The sequence below is a fragment of the Strongylocentrotus purpuratus genome, unplaced genomic scaffold (genome assembly GCF_000002235.5).
Source record: "Strongylocentrotus purpuratus isolate Spur 01 unplaced genomic scaffold, Spur_5.0 spur5_scaffold_14, whole genome shotgun sequence".
Lineage (NCBI taxonomy): Eukaryota > Metazoa > Echinodermata > Echinoidea > Camarodonta > Strongylocentrotidae > Strongylocentrotus > Strongylocentrotus purpuratus.
The window spans coordinates 36,037,041-36,059,500 of record NW_022145599.1 but is presented as its reverse complement, the minus strand read 5'-3'; the positions used below and the strand labels follow the sequence as shown (position 1 = coordinate 36,059,500).

The window sequence follows — 22,460 nt, the reverse complement described above, 5'->3', positions numbered from 1 at the left end:
GAATCAAATCGGGAAAATAATTCATGACAACAAGTTTAAATTTCAACTAGCATTTCAAATGCAATGTATCCAAAAACAATGATAGAAGAGCAGCCAAGAACCGTTGTGAATTTAGATGTACCGGCAACTGTTTTGTGTCATGTTGAAGCAGAAGTATTACTACGAGTATTCTATTCTGAGTAGCTGAAATTTGCCATTAAAACTTCATGGGTTCCAAGTTAATAAGTCTGCCTATATTTCTTCACCTTTTTAAAGCAGCTTATTGGTGAGACTTGTAACAGAATAATGTACAATATCAACACAGAGAATAATAATTGCATAAGCATGGAAATGTGCAATTTCAACATAATACATCATTTTACACATGAAATTATTGTTGTTTGCAGAAAAAAAGAATATGATACACATTTAAATTTTACATATAAAACAAGATGTGTAGATGAACAATGAGTCTTGATCATTATGAAGCAAAAAAAAGGGACCAAAAAACTTGAGTTAGTGATCATCTGTTTTTGAAATATAAACACAGCAGGACTCACTAATAACTTTCTTTTTGAAACAAACGGGTCTAGACTAAAGTTATGAGATGTTATGTGCACGTGGGCCACTTTCAAAATTAAAGAGTTTTAGGGGTCTGGAATGCAATTCTGCGTGTCAAAGGGCATCAGGCATATATTAGTGTGGAACCATGCATAGAGAAAGGAAAATGAAAACTCACAACACACTTTGAAAGGAAAATGTACATAGTAAAACTGCTACCTTAATCAATGTACATTGTCCATGCCGATTCAGAATTTCAGATCACATCACATAGAATAATGCCATTTATTAAATTAAATTAAAATAGTGAAAATATTGCCATGTATGCTACCATCTTGCTTTATTGCAGAGATTTATATTCTGCTTACGACAAAGTGTTCTGCAAAGTTTCAAAGGATTTGAAATAAAAACTTACACAAAACCAATCACTGTGACCGGCTTCTCAAAGTTGCAATAGTTTCAAGAACAATGAAGATACAGGATTTATAACAGGTTTCATGCACCTAAAAAATTTAATCGAAAGTTACACAGAACTAATTCTTACACTTCTGCTCTTGAGAGTAACAAGTTTTCAAAGAAACTAATGAAATATAACATCAGATTTTATGTAACTCTCAAGTAAGTATACACTTCATTGCATGTTCAAAGGTAAAAGGTGTCTATATTAATTTCTTTTCCTATTTCAACGTTATAATAACTGTTATCAAGCTTTTCTCTCTACCACCTGTCATCTGTGTAAATTTTGCATTATTTAATATGAACCTAAGTCACCAAACATTCAATGCTTTATAGAGTTTCAAGGGATATTGTTTACAACAATACGTTGAAAGTGTGTTGTCAAAAGATTGACACAAACATGCATTTTTTTGCGTAAACTGACAACCGCTTGCCCACATCATTTGCCAAAATTTTGAACGTCTTGTCTTAATTCATCTCCAAAGCGTTACCTGATTGCCTGATGAAAGTTTTAAGACTACTACATCTGTAGAGCATTGGCACTAATCTTATGAAAAACTGAGACAAATGACAAGATATTGGGCTTAGCTACTACTTAAAGTTGCTGCGAGCAGATGGGACAATAGAATACATAAACAAACCACAATATCAATTAAAATGTAGATCCCACATCCAGGATACAGTGGTATGAAATATATACACAAGGAGAAAAGCAAAAATTAAGTCCAAAAGTATATCAAGTATTGTTAAATAAAGTCAAAGCTTGTATATTAAAACATACACATTCCTTTTGTTAAAGGGTATAGAGCTATTATGTTTATAATTTGGCTTGGTTTCTGGATATGACTTTTCATATCAACACATGCTCACAATTACTTTGGATTCACACTACACAAAGGAATACAAAATCTGTGACAAGTGCTTATTGAATAACTCCTATTACATTATTGGACTAGGAATCAAAAGCATTTGATTAGTTCTTAACGATGGGTAACATGACCACAAGATACCATAATGGATGGCAAATACACCTGAAAAACAAGTGAGCAAGATCATTGCAGAATGCATCATCGAAACTAGCTCAAAATGCGGGAGCTACATCCTCTTCAGGATTCTCATCCATTTCATTCCCTTTCTCGTCTTCTCTATCTTCACCATCCTCCGGAGAGCTCATCCGTTCTCTCTTCGTCTCCGTCTTCATCTCCGTGGGCGGAGCTTCATAATCATCCTGCCTCATCTCCCCTTCTTCGTAATCAGACACTTTGGTTTCCTTCACACGTGGTTCCTCTTTGGTTTCTCCACTCTCGTGGGAATGGGATCGCGAATGACGACTACTACGCTCCCTGGAACGCGAGCGGTGGCGTCGATCACAGTGTCGATCGCGATCTCGAGACCTTGACCTATGCCTTCGATCACGGTCAGGATCTCTGCTTCTGTTGCTCTTCCTGTCGCGGTCCTTAGACCTGGATCGAGACCTGATAAAGGCAACATAGAATAAAAGATGTTTTCTATAAACCAAGAACTAAGTATAGGATGAAAGAGCAAATCCAATGGTGTAGTCCCTACACAAACATCAAAGAGCTTGTGTAGTCACCCAAACGGTCAAGTGCTCACAAAGCAGATTTATGTCTATCTTTACCTGTACAGGGTGTACATGAGAACTTTATCTAGGTTGAAATTTCATCTTGCGGCATAGGATAGTTGAAATGAGAAATACGAATTGCTGATACAGGTACCTTCTGATAGTAAAGTACTGTAACAAACCTTAAATAAAATGCTTTTGATACGCTACAAAATACATTTAGTTTGTCACAAGAAAAGCAGGATACAAGTGTCCTACTGTTTTTTGGAATACCCAAACTCAAGAAGCTTGGTGATATTTGAATTGTCAGTTCTATTAGATCCTCACCTCTTTTTGTCCCTAGACCGGCTGCGTCTGTGACGGTTGCTCCTAGACTTAGATCTAGATCTGAAAGACAAACAAACAGAATACTCTTATCAATGATCCTTCAGAAGTTCGGGGCAGTGTTTCACAAAACCATCCTAAGTACAAGTTCGCTGGTGACCCATTATAACACATGTTTTAATTTAAAAAAACACACATTTCAATGAGATGTTGGAGAACTTGTACAAGTTTGCTGGTGACCCATTATAACACACGTTTTAAATTTAACACACTTTTCAATGAGATGTCGGTGAACTTGTACAAGTTCGCTGGCGACCCATTATAACACACGTTTTAAATTTAACACACTTTTCAATGAGATGTAGGTGAACTTGTACTTAGGATGGGTTTGTGAAACGACACCTAGGGTGTCATTTCATGAAACCAGCTCCATGACAGTAATATCCTTGTCCACGACCTACAGATATCTTGTAGCAGACAACCTGTTTCACAAAACCGTGAAAGGCAAATTCATGATTTTGACACTATCGGCTATATACTTTAGTCTTTGTTACAATCCGTAAGATTTTATCCTGAATTACCAAAATAAATTATGAGGGTTAATATCACTCAAATTGTTTGAAAATGTCAAAATCTAAGATAGTTGTAGCACAATTGTTACAAACATCCATTTTGCATCAAAACATGACATCAAAGAATTTATGAAATAAAGGAAACTGAAGATTGCTTTTGCGACAAGCAAATCAATATATGCAAGTAAGAGGTTACCAAAGAACATATCCTATTGAAAATACTTAAACTATATCTATTTAAGAAAATAAAGAAAACAAGATATTTTATGACTCGCAGTTTTAAAATTTATTTATCAAATAAATATGTGATATCGTCGGTTGCCAGGCAAAATGTTGCGTACCTCTTCACAACCTTTATTGGTTCATTATTAGAATCAATCAATCTATCATACATCTATTCCAGATTACAAATAAAAGGAGATATCTCTTTTGAACACATAAGAAGCTCATATCTGAACGAGTCTGAACTCTGACATACCTTCTCCTGTCTCTCTCTCTATCCCGATCTCTGTCCCGATCTCGATCCTGATCTCTATCCCGATCTCGATTCCTATCTCTGTCTCTGTTGCGACTGCTGCTTTCCCTTTCCCTGTCTCGGTCCCTGTCTCTGTCCCTGTCTCGGTCCCTGTCTCGGTCCCTATCTCGGTCCCTATCTCGGTCCCTATCTCGTTCTTTGTCACGGTCCTTCTCTCGTTCCTTATCTCTGTCTCCTCTGTCTCGTCTGTCACGATAGCTGCTACTGCTCTTAGGCTCCTCCTCGTCATCTCGCTCTCTCTCCATCCTTCTTTGCTCTCGTTGCTGCTCAGAATAGTTCTGTAAAGAGAAACAAACCCCATTATAGGAGCAATTGGCAAATTTAAGATAAAGTTGAGTTCTTGTCATGTGACTGTATTGTCAAAGAAAAGGTGTGGAATGGATCAGAAAAAGTTGATCCTGTAGCATGTAAGTATTGGTGTGTACTGCAAGGTTCTGGAGTCATCAAAATCAAGTAACAAGCACTGTACACAGAAAGATGTATATGGGACTACACAAATTGTGTCGGGCTACCAACCTTGATTTCCTTATCTTTCTATGCTCATTACTCAGCCAGTATACATTTTCTACCAAATTGTTTGGCAAATGACATTTATTTGCAATCATGAACATTCAGTGTAAGTTTTGTTTGATTCTGTGAGAATTCATTTTCATTTTTTACCAGAACTCAAGTTTATCTTTAAAAGAATAAATTCCTGTGAATCACCAGCTGTTGTCTTTTCTGTCATTAAAAAAATGTCTTTGAAGTCATTCATTAATCGCACACAGTTCATCATTAGATATTCTGATGTTGACATTTTTTTTATCATAAGAGTATGGATGATGACGAGATATTATTTGTGCACAAAGGGACATTTTATAAACATTACAAGCATTCATTGACAAAGGTTAAGACAAGATGTGTTAACCTTAAACGTAATAAATGATTCCGACTGCAGAGGGGCTACTTTTGCTTTTAAGGTTAAGAGACATGACTTAATTTTTTTTCTTCAAGCGGACTTTATCTTACCAGGTTAAGAGATATGACTTTTTGAGGACTTTTTCTTTTAAAGAGGACATTAGCTTACCAGGAGCCATTGGAGTTTCTCTCTGATCTCAATGAATCCAAGATGAAGCTTTCCTCCAAAATGATCTGCCAACCTGCGATCATTATCCTGCAAGCCAAGGTATGCTCCACACACCTCACAGACACGTAGCTTCTGCTGCTGGTAGGTGGATGCTGGCATGGAGTTCCTTAGCTCCTCCTGTGGAAGGTATCAAAGCACGTCATGAGTTATAGGAGAAACATACTACAGCAAAGCAAGAAACTTCACAAAATGATACTCTTCATTCAACAGCCGTTTTCAAAGCATTCATAACATTCAGGATTGCCTATCTCTAGCTGTCTAACGTGACTCATCACAATACTAATTGGTAATGAAAGTGTGACATGAATGCTTAAAAATGAAACCCTCTAAAATATGCCTAAACATGGTTCATTCTTAGAAAATGTTATTATGTATTTGCTGTGAAGTGAGACAAAATTACAAACTTGAATAGTTGCTAACTCTGTTATAAAAAATATGAATGACACATGCACTTCTATGGGCAGTTTAACTCAAAAAGCTTGGTGTCCACCATCACACTACTTACATAATCATTGTTATTGATTGATAGTGATACTGTATGTTCTCCTTGAACAAGAAAATAACTTAAGAACAATTAAATTTTGATTGTTTTTATTTTTCATGAGAATGCATGATGCCATATAACGTTCATCACCCATAATAATCATCGTCTGAATTCAGTTTCCCCCTCGAGCGTGATATGCGGAAGCTTTGACGTTCCATTAAATTATTAGAGAAAGAAGGCGATTCGTTGCCCGACTCCTAAACTTCGTCTGAATTCAGTTTCCCCCTCGCGCGCGATATGCGGAAGCCTTGACGTTCCATTAAATTATTAGAGAAATAAGACGTTTCATTGTACCGTTCTTGAAAAAATTCTTGTCTGAATTCATTTTCCCCCCCGTCCGCGCGGAAGCTTTGACGTTTCATTAAATCATTAGAGAAAAGAAGACGATTCGTTGTACTGTTCTCGACTCTTAATCCTTGTCTGAATTTGGTTCCACCCCCCCCCCCCCTCCTCCTATGCGAAAGCTTTGACGTTCCTTTAAAATTATTAAAGAATTCTTTCTCTTTATTGGTCCCATTTAGCTCTCCTTTTTTCCTTTTCCTTCCTTCTCTCATTTTGTTTAGCGGAGGCAGGGGGAGGCAAAGGCTTTTTGCCCCACCCCAATCCTGATCCGCAACTTGTTGGCGGGAAAATTGCAACTGATATCCCCTTTCTTTTATTTACTTCTTTCTCAATTTCCTTCCCTTTATCTCCTCTTCAGTGACTGGTACCTCAGAAACTAGTGCTAAGCCAGTCACAGAGAATTTATTATTTCAACTGATGCCTGTCAGTACATTGTAAATTTGATTTTTCTTCAAATTTCATATAAAAATCTTTTCATATTTGATAAATATGGTGCGTTGGCATATGGGCTATGGTTGGAGCGTTGGATGCGTTGAACAGCGTTGGTGTATTATGTGGATTTATCATATTCATATTCTGAATATTTTCAGCAAATTGAATAATATTAAAAAGGATGCAATTCATAGTTGTACTCGATAATTCTCACTTAACATGTTCTCTCTGTCTCTCTCCCTGTCTTGCATAAAGAAAATATATGAAAATAATATTTTGCCTTGATTAAGAAAAATTGAAAATGTTATCAGTATTAAACAGGGAGAAGGAAATTAATCAAAACAATCATTGAGGAATCCAATTCAGTGTTCTTTCGTGATGCATAAGAATGAAAGTACATTAAAAGGTGAAATAATAAATTGAAGAGCGATGGTAAATCAATTCTTTGACCTTGATTGATTGAATAAAAAATAATGAAACAATATGGTCTGAGGGTCATATATCTTTGAATATTAGAAAGTTTCATCCACCATCGTGTTGTTGAACACTATTTGCAATTTAATTTTAATGCGGTGACTTGTCAATTACGAGCAGAAGGTCATTTCAGGCTTCTATATTCTATAATACTATCAACAGATATCTGGATAGAGACACTTCGTCCCATCAAGCTACGAGAAAGTATATCATCATCTCACAGAATTCTACTCGAACACCGCATCAAAATTCTTTTCACCTTTTTTTTTCTTCTTCCTATTTTTTGGTCCCTTTTCCTTCCTTCTCTCTCTTTTTTTAAGCGGATGTGGGGGGAGGCAAAGGCCTTTCGGCCCCCACCCTTCTCCCGATCCGCAACTTGTTGGCGGGAAAATTGCAATTGATATCCCCCTTCTTTTATTTACTTCGTTCTCAATTTTCAATCCCTTTATCTCCTCTTCAGTGACTGGTCCCTCAAAAACTAGTGCTAAGCCAGTCACAGAGAATTCATGATTTCAACTGATGCCTGTCAGTGCATTGTAAATTTGATTTTTCTTCAAATTTCATTTAAAAATCTTTTCATATTTGATAAATATGGTGCATTGGCATATGGGCTATGGTTGGAGCGTTGGATGCGTTGAACAGCGTTGGTGTATTATGTGGATTTATCATATTCATATTCTGAATATTTTCAGCAAATTGAATAATATTAAAAAGGATGCAATTCATAGTTGTACTTGATAATTCTCACTTAACATATTCTCTCTGTCTCTCTCCCTGTCTTGCATAAAGAAAATATATGAAAATAATATTTTGCCTTGATTACGAAAAATTGAAAATGTTATCAGTATTAAACAGGGAGAAGGAAATTAATCAAAACAAACATTGAAGAATCCAATTCAGTGTTCTTTTGTGATGCATAAGAATGAAAGTACATTAAAAGGTGAAATAATAAATTGAAGAGCGATGATAAATCAATTTTTTGACCTTGATTGATTGAATAAAAAATAATGAAACAATATGGTCTGAGGGTCATATATCTTTGAATATTAGAAAGTTTCATCCACCATCGTGTTGTTGAACACTATTTGCAATTTAATTTTAATGCGGTGCCTTGTCGGTTACGAGCAGAAGGTCATTTCAGGCGTCTATATTCTATAATACTATCAACAGATATCTGGATAGAGACACTTCGTCACATCAAGCTACGAGAAAGTATATCATCATCTCACAGAATTCTACTCGAACACCGCATCAAAATTCTTTTCACCTTTTTTTTTTTTCTTCCTCTTTTTTGGGTCCCTTTTAGCTCTCCTTTTTTCCTTTTCCTTCCTTCTCTCTTTTTTTTTAGCGGGGGCGGGGGGAGGCAAAGGCCTTTTGCCCCACCCCCATCCGCAACTTGTTGGCGGGAAAATTGCAACTGATATCCCCTTTCTTTTCTTTACTTCTTCCTCAATTTTCCTTCCCTTTTTTCTTTCCATTTCCTTCTTTCCTTCTCTCTTATTTTGTTTTATTGGGAGAGGCAACAGCCTGGGAGGCAAGGCCCTTTCACCCCCCCCCCCACCCCCTCCCCCGATCTCCTTCTTCCTCTTCTTTCTTTCCATTTCTCTCCTCTTTCCCTTTCCCTTCTTTTCCTTCTCTCTCTCTCTCTCTCTCTCTCTTTAGCGGAAGGGGGGGGGGGGGGGGGGCAAGGCCCGCTCACCCCCGCTGGATCCGCGCCTGCATATCTTATATCTACTTACGTTAGACCCTAATATTGCATCTAAAAGATTGATTGACCTGGTCTCAGTGACAGGTAAACTTTTTTTCTTAATTACTTGGTCTAACCATGAAAACCGTCTAATTTTACTTTAGATTTTCAAACAGTAACAGTTACGACCTAAATTAGGCCTAAGGCCAAGGGCTGTACTCTACATTTTAATAACAAATTAACGTTAACGTTAGACTTAACTTAAACTGTTGTGTTTCTGTGATACAAGTGGGAAAGGAACACTTTGTTTTCAACAACAACAAATAAATCTTTCCCCTTTTTTTTCCCCTGGATCCGCCACTGATCGCGGGGATAAAAGTATACAGCTATGTAACAAGTAAATTTCTAAGAGGGAAAATGCCGACTTAAATAAATGATAATGATAAAATACCAAGGAATTTAGGAGTTTCATGGGTACCAATTCAATGGAAATTGTATTAAAATAAGAGCCCCCGTGGACAAAAAATTAATTTGAGCCCTGACTTTGATCTACATACTTTGAAATTGAACTTAGGCTGTGTTTTGATACCATGTACCTCATATCAAATTTCATTAAAATTTGTCAAACAATACAAAAGTTATGGATCGGAAACCAGATTCGCATATTTGATGAGCTATGACCTTTGACCTACATACTCCGAAATTGAACTTAGGCTGTGTTTTGTTGCCATGTACCTTCATATCAAATTTCATTAAAATCCGTCAAACATAATTAAAGTTATCGATCGGAAACCAGCTGTGTATTTTTTCGCATATTTAATGAGCTATGACCTTTAATCTTTGACCTACATACTCCGAAATCGAACTTAGCCTGTATTTTGATTTCATTAAAATCCGTCAAACATTATAGTCAGGTCAAGATATGGTTTGACCCAAAAAAATTGCAACAAAAGGTTTTTCAACGGTTTCTAGTAGTATTCGACCTCAGGAATAACATACTAAAAGTAGACCAAATCAAAGGTTCGGAAAGCTGTTTTTTTTTCAAGATGGCGTCCAAGATGGCCGCCGATACCTTAAAATGGCCATAAATCACTTATTATCCATCCTAGAGACATAATTTTGGTGTCTATCCCATGGTTTCGGGGGTCAGAGAATCCATTGGGACAAGAAAGAATGGTTTGTGATGGTCTACGAAAACCTGAAAATCTAAGATGGCGTCCAAAATGGCCGCCATAACATAAAATGGCAATAAGTCACTTATTATCCATCCGAGAAACATAATTGGGGTGTCTATGCTATGGTTTTCGGGGTCATAGAATCCATTAGGATAAGTTAGAACGTTAAGCAGTGGTTCAGGAAACTATGAAATCCAATATGGCGTCCAAAACCACTAAGATTTCTCAATAGAGGGCGCACTTTATGAACAGGAGATGAACTTATAATGTTTCTGTCTCACCCTAATTGCATCACTGTACACACACACTGTTACATGTAGTCCATAACCTCTGCATGTATAGTGAGGTGTGCTACGAGCAGTAAAGAAGTCGCAATGAATCAACTTAAGAAATTGCCCGGGCTACCAAGTCATGGCATGGATGGAGAGTGAGAAGATATGGACATCACAGACTGGGGCTGGAAATTAAAGGACAATCATCTGGTTCCACTGATGTCAAATACGGAGGCTGCACCTAGTAATCTTCTTAAGTTGATTCATTGCGACTTCTTTACTGCTTGTAGCACACCTCACTATACATGCAGAGGTTATGGACTACATGTAACAGTGTGTGTGTGCAGTGACGCCATTAGGGTGAGAGAGAAACATTAAAGGTTCATTTCCTGTTCATAAAGTGCGCCCTCTATTGAGAAATCTTAGTGGTTTTGTGGCCCTTTGGACGCCATATTGGATTTTGTGGTTTCCTGAACCACTGCTTAAAGGGATCGTTTAACAATGTTAAATCTGAGATACACGGCCCTACGTGTTATCAGTGTCTGTGATATGGTGTAATATTGAAGCCCTAAAAAAATTGCGCTTCAAAATGATCAAGAAGTGCCTCAAAAAAGTAAAAATCTTTGAGTGACCGGTTTTACCATACTCGTTTTCCCCAATAGACTGTAGTGTTATGAAAACCGTCAGGCGAACGGTTTTCAAAATTTGTAATTCCAATCATAAATATCTTGATAATCAGACAGGCGATCGGCTTGTAAAAGTCATGGGGTTCCTGAGTGACCTAAAGGTTTATAATTATCATTGCATCATGAGCTAAATCCAGAATTTTATTTCAAAATCTGAGACAAAGTTACCGGATCCCTTTAACGTTCTAACTTATCCTAATGGATTCTATGACCCCGAAAACCGTAGCATAGACACCCCAATTATGTTTCTCGGATGGATAATAAGTGACTTATTGCCATTTTGGACGCCATATTGGAATTTGGGGTTTCGTAGACCATCACAAACCATTCTTACTTGTCTCAATGGATTCTCTGACCCCCGAAACCGTGAGATAGACACCAAACTTATGTCTCTAGGATGGATAATAAGTGATTTATGGCCATTTGTAGGTATCGGCGGCCATCTTGGACGCCATCTTAAAAAAAAACAGCTTTCTGAACCTTCGATTTTGGTCTACTTTTTAGTATGTTATCCCTGAGGTTGAATACTACTAGAAACCGTGGAAAAACCTTTTGTTGCAATCTTTTTGGGGTTGGGGTGTTTTTTACCGTTTATTGAACCGACTATTACTGAAGTTATCGATCAGAAACCAAATTTGTTACGAACAGACGCACGGACGCACGCATGGAAGGAAGGATGGACTGCAGCGCATTATGAAAAGCTCTCGTTAAAACTATACCCCACCACTATAACACAGCAGTCAATGTAATCTGGTGGGGTGTCACTACCCCAGTTTCGTTTCTCTCGTTAAAACTTTGAGAGAGCTACTACTATTACACAGGCACCAATGGAAATCTGGTGGGGTTGGACTACCCCACTTTCGTTTCTCTCGTTAAAAACTTGGATAGAGCCTTGAGGCTCTGAGTGAGAGATTAAGATATTGGATTGCAGCTGGACTCTTCATCATCTTACGTAATACTAGTGTAAACAAACTCTTACTGGGGCTCTGCCTGAAAGGAAATGAGAAGTAGGAAATAAGTATTTTACTTGTTTTAAGATATTTTCATGTCCTAAAGTCACTAATAATTTAGATGAAGACCAAAATGAAAGTTTGAACGAAGCAAAATGACCCATAATTGGCGATATAACAACAATTTTAACTCTGGCAGCGAACCCCTGCATGTGTTTCTTTCTCCCTTCTCCCTTCCTTTCCCCCTCTATCATACTTATCTCTCTCTCTCTCTATCACCTCATCAAGGTCTTGGTGGGGTGGATTACAGCGCTAGTGTTTACTTAGGGCTTATCACTATCTCAGCTCTAGTAGTGGTGAAAGTCAAATGGGGGTTTCAATTTTAAACGACGAGTTTTCGTCATGTTTACTATATCCCTCCGACTTCGTCGATGAGGGGATAATAAAATGAGAGAACGATGAAAAACGATTGTCAAAAGAAACAAAAAATGTGGCATCTATAGACAAGTGGTCGTTTCAGGAGGTTTCACTGTAAAAGGCTAGGATGGCAACAACCTGGAAGTGATTGCAGGGGTGATAGTGAGCACTAAACAACCACCCCCCCCCTCCCATTTAAAAAAAAGGCTTCAGGAGGGGGGGGGGCAATGTCAACATTCCCCCCTTTTGAGAAAGAAAATTGGGAAAAAGTAGGAAAAATAAGGGGAAAATAGGGAATACAGGGGTTAAATCAGGAAAAAATAATAATCAGGAAACCAAATTTAAATTGGGTAATTATCAGGCCTGTGATTGGCTTACCTCGGCTGCTATCTTCTTCTGTCTGATCTCCTCGACCTCTGCCATGACCTCCATAGACTTCTCTACGTCACCTTCCTCTCCGTGCTTCTCAGCATCAGCTATCTTCTTACCCAGCATCTCAGCCATCTCATGAACACAATCAGCCTACAGAGGAGTGATCAGGGGCAAGATACAAACACGAGAAAAAAAGAACAAACAGGTGTTAGTCAACCATTCAATTTATCAATCAATGGCAGTGAATATATGGATGCATGGTATACGGTGAAAGGCCACACACTCCCATTTTATTAGCACTTCATTATGCCTGGTGAAAGAGCAACACACTTCTCAGTTCAAAGGTTATGTGAAAGCTTTACGACACACTAGATACAAGCATTGTGATGTCATCCCAGCAGCTCCTGGAGGATTCAACAGTCATGTGCTGCTTCTTCTTATACATACAAACATGTTGATTGCAGCCTGTTTGAACCCATGGCACTTATAAATGCAGGATCTGGAGAATGAAGGCAGCAGCAGAGTCCTACTTAGAAATACATTTTGTACTGTTTCTCTTCATTTTCAGAGTTCATCTTGCTCATCTTAGTTTTCTGAAGAAACAAGATGACTTTCATGAATAGCGATGCCATACAGGCGGCAACTGCACAGCCCCTTCGAGGTGTTTTGTATTTTTAAGATGACACAAGATGCCTGTAGACCGTTTGCTCCTGTTCCACTCCATATCATCCTAACAGTCCATCTTTCTCCATCCTGCTACAAGCAATTACAGTCTGAGGTGAGATGTGGCTTTACCTCTGCGGAAAGACCTGATTAAAACACATGCACGTGGACACCCATTCTTATAAACCTTTTTCTTTTGTTTTGACAATACCGATGGCCACACAAATGTACAAGCACAAGATGACGAGTCAAATATACAGAGCAATGCTGAGTGAAATACAAGTGCATTGCATCTGATATATGGCTATTTCATCATCTACACAAAACAAAAACTGTTCTTACTTGACGTTAAATGATCATTATTTCCTATCCACTCCCAGTTTGAACAGGGAAAATTGGCATCCACATTGCTTTTCATTCTGATACAGGTTTGTGCAAACTGTCAATGAAAGAGAATTGTGCTGCTCCTTGGACTAAACAAGGGGTAATATAGATGATACGCATGTCATGCATATTTTAAGCCAATGTCAAATGAATGAAAGAAAGTGTATTGTCAATGTTCCAAAATGGATTGCAACTTCAGACAAATAAAACAATTTTGGCTGATTAACTCATGATGCTGACGAAGTTTGGAAGTGTATGGCCTTCTCATTGAGAGGAAGAAGGAGCTTGCATTCCTAATTTACCATTTAAAAGACCATTTCCATTATCGTGGAACAATTTCTGGTTTGAGTAAGAACAAATGCATAGAAGACATTTGGTTTGCGTTTAGACAACCTTTGAAATCAGGGCACTGAGGGTAGTTATTTATTTAATTTTTTGTTCCCAGTGTTTTAGAAGTATCAATCTACATTTTCCACTCACCACCCAGGTGTTACATGGGTGCCAGTAAGAAGAAAATTCTTGAATGCTGTGAATACCGAAAACGGTAGCCTTGATAGAGCCGAGGTGATATTGGAGCCCCTTGAACACTTATCCAACGTTATTATTTTCTCCCCAGTAATTGAATGTCATGCATTTTTCTCGCTAGGTAAATACAGAAACACAAGGTCCTTCCTTCCTTACAGGTAACTGAGTAAGTAAAATGCATAATGACTTGGTGTGGTTCAGTGTGTAATACACTATCAGCGCCTTGCACTGGGCCCTCGTCTCTCAAAGCATTCTCCTCTCATCTGTCTTTCAAACATAAAAATCAATCATTGCATGTATACGAAACAGATGAAATATGTCTTCAATGTGTTCACTTACAAAGTGCGCCCGCCCGCCAAGCCAAGCCAGCTATTCATTCTCCTTACATTCTTCCAGTGCTCTAGATCTGGAGCATGACGGTGATGACGTTTCACAATCGATTCTATCACACTACGATATCAACAATTGATACTCACGTGATGCCGCCCCACATTGCTTTTTTATTTTTTATTACGTACCCATATATTGTCTGCGCACTCTTGGGGGAAACTTTGAGTGTGAAATGCCATTAGAGCACTACAAATGAACAACAGATTTCCTGGAAGAATAACAGAAGGAATTGTCAAAGCTCCTACTGTAATAAGGGTACTCGCCGAGGTTTGTCCAGGGGTCAGAATATATCATTGGAGTATTCAGAATGTGTTTGGGTTATTTGGGTAAAAGAGAGTTAGGAACAGGTAATACTTCTGAATATATGTTTGAGGAAATGTGCCGTATACACTTGTGCAACAGGAAATTGAAGTATCTAAGCTCATCATGTTTGTGATTACTGAGGACTTCAAAATAATGCTTTAACCGGTTCTAGAAGAATACATCATCATTAACTGATCAATATCATACAGGACAACTTGTTGATGGTTTAGTTTATTTTTGGCCTGAAATGGCAATTTAGTTAGGTTTCTACTTTCTATTTCTCTCTCTCTTGGGATTAATCGAAGCTCTAAGAAAGTCACAAATACCATCCCCACTACCATAAAAATAAAAGAAAGTTAGTGTTGAATAATAAAATGCTGAGCAGCTTATAATAAAACTAAACATTGGCCATCAACAAGTTGAACATTCTTAATATATTGTAAAAGAGAGGAATGTCAACAAATTATTATGTACATGTCTAATAAGAAAAAGGAAGGGATTTGCAATACAAGTGTATCAACTACACTGATCAAAAGGGGTTGGAATCATTAAGCACATGTATTTCAGAAACTGTGTGTTATTATATTTCTTTTTCTTGCTGTCAACTTACAAACTCCTTTAACATGGCACTAAAGGCAAGCGCTGCTTTCAAATGAAGCCTTGAAGTGATGATATCTGTCCGGAGGAGAGAATGGACGAACAGAGTATCAACAACTGTCCGTGATGAAGGTCTCCAAAGGGTAATGGCAGTACAGGGATAGAATATGGCATCTTTTTTTCCTTCTTATTCTCTTACGGAAAGCAGATCCGAATAACTTTACATGGACAAATGTAGGTGTCAAATATTGAATATTGGGGGAAAATGTAATGTGTAAATACACTTATGATTATTTGTTTATTTACTTGAAGTTGTGGTGGGGTTGATTTTATAGATTATTACTGATAAAATTCAAGGTCTCACTACTTTGTGCTAAGAATTGACTGTATTAAATAAGGGTGAATAGGGAGAAAAAAGAGAAAACATGCAAATTCTATTAAATTAAAAAAAAAACATAAGGAGTAAAATGAATTAAGATGTTGGCTTAAACACTTGTTTGGACATAAATCATGGAATATAAACATCTTATGTAAAGGGAATATCCAGCATGGATAGCAGGAAATAGAATTGATATGAATATTCATTTGACTAAGTGCAATGTTTACAATAAACATTATCTAAAGAATAGAATGTGCACTGGTTAAAGTAAAAAGGGAATTTTGATTTCATGAAAAATATAAAAACATGGTAAACACTGAGCTACCAACTGCGAAAAACTGACAAATTACACTAGAAAATTTATGATTTGAGTATAAATTTCAGAATATTACAGACCACATAAAAAAAAATTGTTCTCTCATTCATGGTTTATTCCTTTGTTTGTTTTTGAGCTCCTTCCACAGTCTGGATATACCCTGTACTAATGTCCAAACAATGACATGTTGGATAATCTATCGCTTAAGAAAGATACTACTGAGAACAAAAATGAAGAAAAGAAAAATGTCCACAAAATTGAAAAAGAGTTTGAAAAGATTGCTTACGAACCTTGTGGTTGACTTCAGCACTAAGGCTTTCCTGGGTTTCTAACAAGCGTTTCTTGGAGTTCTCTGTACGCCGATCACAGTCAGCAATGAAAGACTGCAGATGCTGTGTAGCCTGGAAAAAAAAGAAGAAAAAGATAACATTCATAAATCATTGCCATGTTTTTAACACAAACTGTATTACCACTCAGAACACCCTCATACAAGATAGTCAAATGATCAAATCTGGGCCCCATCTGATCTCCTAAAGTTGCAGTAGACAGGTTAACTAAACATATTCAAATGTAAGGATGTTTCCTTGGTGGGGACCTAGTGACGAGTTATTCCATAAACCTGTTATTAATGAATGAACTGCAATACTTGGAATCCAGTCTGCATACATAACTTGTTCCCGGGAAAATTTCATATATACATGAAACATGATACACGATGTATGAAGGAAAAGCATTATAACAGTTTCTGTTGGCAAGAAATTACAATTATCAAAACGTGTATAAAAATAGAATATATGTTAATTGAAAAGATCATAATTTTGTCCATGTATCTATCTGCAAATGGTGCTGAATTTCTGCATTTTAGAAGCAGAAAATGAATTTCAGGTATCATGTATCATGAGCTTATAAAAGAAAAACCTACTAACCTAATCAATGTATGTGAAGTCATGAATGGTCGTGTTGAATTATGCATTGAAAAACATGTGATGAAATTACGAGCAAGTGAAGTGAACATAGCCATCTCTAGGTGCCAGACTAGTAAAAATATCCTTGTTTCTAAAGTCTAAACTACTCCTTTCTTTTGCACTGCTAAAGAGGGGCCCAGTCTTGAGTCTTGGGTATGGTCCCTAACATTTCCCCAAATAGCCCACAAAATTATGAAAGAGCCTCTGTACAAACCAAATTCCATTAATGTCTTGTAAAAACAGCTGTGTCCACTTAGGCTCTGTAGTGTATCACTGTATGTTGCACATGTGAATAATTGTTTGTGATTTGTGACACCCTTTAAAGCCCATCTGCACTAATTTGGCCAGGAAGGATTAGACCTCCCTACAAGGTCACCAACAGGTGGTTATCTCATCAAATCAGCTCTCAATTAACATAAGAAAAAGGGGATCATGGGGGACCAACAGGCACCGATTAGGCATTGTTTGCTATATAGAGGGCACAAGTAGCTTTAAGTAGTGCGGTGGGGCTTTAAATATCATTAAAGATGACCTCTCAGGTTATTCAGTGTTTTGTTTGATGAACCTGTTTGCTCATGACATTAACGTATCATACTTACATCAATGTGATATCCGAAGTCTTTGTTTTTAGCAGCTTGCTCATAGTCAGCTCTCAAAGCAGGGTCATGATGTTTGGAACACGCACCTAGATCAGCACGCTATCAAGCAAATAATACATTCACATTAGTATCATTCATCAATAATATTGTTTTATGGCCAGTTGTAACAAGATAAAAGAGACAAGATATTTTTTTATTTTGTCTTTGCAAACATGTTACATAGAAATTGGTTTCCACTGGCGTAACAATAATTTGTTCAAGAAAATACATACATGTAATTACAAGAAATACATACGGTCTATATCACGTTAATAGATATAGATGAAATAAGGAACAAATATATGTATAAGATAATGAAGCGACAAAAGTGGTCATTAGTACTTCAAATCATGAGTTTCAGAATTAAGCATTGGTCATTACTATAATTAGGCCTAAAAAAAAAGATGTTGTATTGCCCTTTAGGTGCAAAAACATGGGTCGATTGGTCGGAAATCTGTTTTACTTTTTTTTTAAACCTCTCTCTTTGGGCTGATATTTCTTAGTTTTGAATGCTTTAATACCATTTTTTCTTCTAAAAAACGAGTCTTTCCAGAACACAAGACACCGCAGCATAATTTTCGAGTAAAACGTACACAAATAACCAATCACTCTTACTGCATAAAAACGTTTTTAAAAATCTGTTTGCAGTCAAAGGATCTCCTCCTCGGTTACTAGCTCTTTTGAGTGAATTCATGATAATATTCAGGAAGAAAACACCTCGTTCAAGTGTCGAACGGCGAATTCGAATCCACAGTCAAATGGCAGAACTTGTATACTACACACGCACACGTACACTCACCAGTGCAGACACACCAGCCCAGGCCGCTGGGCCCGGCGTTCATGAACAACAACACACTGTATACCGCACTTGCAATGCGCCCGCTGAATCACCAAAGTCTTTGCTACTATATTTTGAATGGGTATTGCGGGCGCCGTGCGCACGATCATCCACCACCATGCTCCCCCCAAAACGCACGACCGCACGTAGCATACTAGTATCAAAGCAGAAATGACGGCAGCCGTGTTGTTTCGGAATTAAACAAGATGGCGGCGGACGGACCATGTGTGCGAAAGTGCCTATTCAGTGTAGTCAAGTTCAGTGAACTTATGAATAAATACGTGCGACAAGCAGCGCTGTGTACGGAGGCTATGTGATAAGGCGTCATTCGCTATAATGTACTTTTATTTATTGTTTCCCATAACCTTTTGATTGTTTACCGTAACCCCGTAACATGAGCATTAAAACCGTAACAAATGCGGCGAAACCGTAACGGTTGACATCTCTGGGATTGCGCCTATGTCGGAGCTTTGTACTGTCACAGCAAACAAAAATATTTTCAACTTTGTTTGTCAGCACCTACTACACTGGGACAAAACAACTTCAAAGATTGATACCATATTCCTTTTTCAGATTTTACTTCAACATTCACTGAACAAGTTCTCTCTTATATTTTCCCTCGACCCTTCTGCCTCTATCAGTATTAACATGGTTGAAAGGAAAGACAAGCTTCTTTCTTTCTCCTTTTTTTTCTTTTGTTTTGGAAATCTCAATTATTACCTCGTAATTCAAAGTTTTGAAAAATGGCAAATTATTTAGAAACAAACAGACATTGAAGAATTTAATAAGAAGATTTGATATTTACCGTGCTAGCAAGGATGTCATGTGGGCAACAATTGAGCAGGAATGAGCGGCAAACCTTTGGATCCGTGAAGTGAAAGCGTCCTGCATTTTCACCTGAAAAAAGAGGACAGAAATGCAAAACATAAAAACACAGCATCATCAATACCAGGCTTAGAGTCAGACTACAGAATTGAAGAAAAAAAACGTGTAAAAAGAAGCTTGCGCAGGGATTTCGCTAAAATTGATTGCATAAATTAATAATAATACAATTGCATACCGTAATCCGTATACTGACGAAGGGATGCGGGTCCAAAATTTGACCCGTAACTCCGGCGTGGAGATACCCTACTAAAACATACCTAAAAGGAAGTAAATATTCATTAAATGTCGAAATAAAGATCATGAGTTAAAACTTGTTATGTTTATTACGCGTTTTGTGTAGATTTTGGAGTATTTCCCAGATAAACGTTGATATTAGTTCTAGTAGGCCTATACACTTTTTCACAGGTTTCACAGCAAACCACTGCACAATACAAGTGCATACCGAAGGTGGGTTGCGGGCAGGCGAGCGCCTGTGTGAAGTAATCTACCGTAATGTCTCAGATTATTATTACGATAGATAACTTCACACAGGCGCGCGCTTGCAACCCACCATCAGTAGGCCTATTAACTTGCTTGCAGTGGTTTGCCGTGAAACCTTTGAAAAGGTGTATAGATCTAGGGTCTCCTACTACTAATATCAATGTTTTCCAAAAAAATAACAAGAAAATTGACACGAAACAGGCAATAAACATGAGGAATTTACCTCATGATCTTTATTTGGACATTTGATGAATTTTTACTTCATTTTAAACATTTTGGGTAGGCCTAGACTCCATGTTCCGAACTTACATAGGCCTAGATCTAGATCTAGGGTCTAAGTTACAGGTCAAATTTTGAATGGTCAATTTCTAGGCTTCTGAACAAGCGCCCATCATTTAATTATGATATTCACTTTCTGACACTGTTTCGTGGCAAAGCGCCAAAAAGGCGCTAGTGTACTTTCAGTGACTTTCGTATCCATTTTGGACCCCTAGCTCCGGCGTTGAGATACCCCACTAATGCAGCAGTTTGCCACGAAACAGTGTCAGAAAGTAAATAGGCCTAGGCCTATCATAATTAAATCATGATGTCTTCGACTTTGTTTTTAGGGAAAATAGAATCTACTCCAACAAACGAAAGGGGTAAGAAATAGACAATGATATCATGACCATTATTTGAACAATTGATAAAGATCAAGTTGATTTGTTGGTAGTCTATGTTTTAGTGGGGTATCTCAACGCCGGAGCTAGGGGTCCAAAATGGATACGAAAGTATGTCTTTGACTTTGTTTTTAGGGAAATGTTGGCTAGACCCCTCTAGGCCTAGGCTATTTTTACCTATTCCTAGGTTTGGACCTTACCATTTCGAGACGTCCCCATCAGCTCATCGAGCATTTTCCGCATCTGTTCTTGGGCCGACATGACGACGACCACACACACTTTACACAGATACTAAATGTGATGTCGGAAAACTGATTTGTAAACAGAATTTCTTAATTTTAAATTACTCTTACAGTCCCGAGATGTCCATCAATCGAATCATAAGTTACTTAGCTTTGCATGCATTATTGACGCGACGCGTACGTACGTAATTACGCGCGCGTTACATTACACCCATACTGTGCATGCGTGCGCTGCCCGCGCCCAGTATTTTGCGCTATGAATCCTTGCCGCAGATCTCGTGAAGGGATCGGACGGAGCGTTTCAGGGATTCTTTGAAGTCGGGCCGCTTCTTTGTTAGCTGGGGGGGGGGGGGGGGGGGGGGGGGGGGGGGGGGTTAGATAATTTGCTCGCCTTTTGCTGGTAATGTGAATGACGCCTTGACGGAAAGCACATTCTTATTCCTTCTTTTCAAAATTCAATTTCATTTATCTTTTCTATAAATTTCAGGAATATTATATTATATTATATTAAGAGGACACTTTTTTTTTTTTTGGTATCGAAATTTGAAAATTTGACATTTTGCTCCGTTGGGGGGGGGGGGTAAGGTCATCTTTTTGAGGTCAGCCATGGGAATGTTTTTATTTATTTTTTTAATAAAAATAAAAAAAAAAAAAAAAAAAAAAATCCAAAAGGGGGGGGGGGGGGTTTACACACAAAAATACCAAAAGGGGGGGGGGGGTTAACCCCCAAAACCCTCCCCCTGTGTACGCGCCTGGTCACTTATCAAAACGGGGGAAAAGGACAGTCAAGAGAAAAGAAAAGGTGCTCACGTCACAGTAAAAAGGTCCATTATCAGAGGAAAAAATTGCACAGACTTCTTGCACCTAAAAATGGACACTCACCAGAGATGAAAAAGGCACTTGTGAGAATCGGAAATGAGGAATCTGTTGAACGAAAAGATAGGCACCTGTCAGCTTTTAATAGGGGTAGCCTATTTATCAATATGTTTAAAAGGGGCATTTTGGAAAAATGGAAAAGGCTCATATAAAAAATGAAAAGGGGAACTTATATGAAGGAAATACGGTAAGCTACTTATTACCACTATATCAGAGATGAAAGGTTGCATTTAGGAAAAAGAGAAGGGGTTCTTATTACGAAGGAAAAAGTACACTTATCATAAAGGAAAAGGGGCACGAATCAAAGTATAAAAAAGGGCAAAAATATCAGAGGTGAAAAGGGGAATTTCTCGCACCTGAAAAGACGTAGTCACCAGAGATGAAAAGCGAGGAAAATGACAGTTATTAGAAAAGAAAAGGGACACTTGTCATACGTAAAAGGGGGCTTTTGGGAAGTACCTGAAAAGTGGGGGCACAGTGCCCTCCTCGGGGAGTTCCGCCTCTGGCATAATAGGCACAAGTGAGAAAAAACGGAAAATCATGTCATTTCAGCAACATTTGTAAATGACTGCTATCGAATTATAAATATTTTTATTTGGGGGCTACTGCCCCACGCCCCCCCCCCCCGCATCAGTACGCCAATTTACATCGCTGCATATTATTATACATGTATATGCATGCATGTATACTTAAAGTTCAAACAATTATTATTGATGTATTAAAATACCAGTTGTCAAGAAAAATATCAAAAAGTCATGTAACTAGATGAAAGAAAAGATTTCGGACTCAAAATCTATTTATCAACTATTATCAATTTGTAAGCCATAATGTGCA

At 37.8% G+C, this 22,460-nt stretch overlaps 1 protein-coding gene across 1 annotated transcript; it reads right to left on the bottom strand.

The window, feature by feature from the left end:
• Nucleotides 1-353: 353 nt before the first annotated feature.
• Nucleotides 354-20,857, bottom strand: LOC590757 (putative RNA-binding protein Luc7-like 2). Its single transcript, XM_030984850.1, has 9 exons — nt 20,709-20,857; nt 19,290-19,381; nt 17,608-17,706; nt 16,334-16,444; nt 12,493-12,636; nt 5,076-5,252; nt 3,953-4,287; nt 2,906-2,965; nt 354-2,471 (listed from the first exon to the last, which is right to left on the bottom strand). The coding sequence occupies exons 1-9, from the start codon at nt 20,767-20,769 to the stop codon at nt 2,078-2,080; spliced, it is 1,473 nt and encodes a 490-aa protein (XP_030840710.1). The 5' UTR covers nt 20,770-20,857; the 3' UTR covers nt 354-2,077.
• Nucleotides 20,858-22,460: the final 1,603 nt, after the last annotated feature.

Coding starts and splice junctions, on each gene's coding strand:
- LOC590757 (XM_030984850.1), bottom strand. CDS start 20,769: ATGTCGGCCCAAGAACAGATGCGGAAAATGCTCGATGAGCTGATGGGG. Junction 17,707..19,289: donor ATGACATCCTTGCTAGCACG/GTAAATATCAAA, acceptor TTTGCTTGATAG/CGTGCTGATCTAGGTGCGTG. Junction 2,966..3,952: donor AGAGAGAGAGACAGGAGAAG/GTATGTCAGAGT, acceptor TTTGTCTTTCAG/ATCTAGATCTAAGTCTAGGA.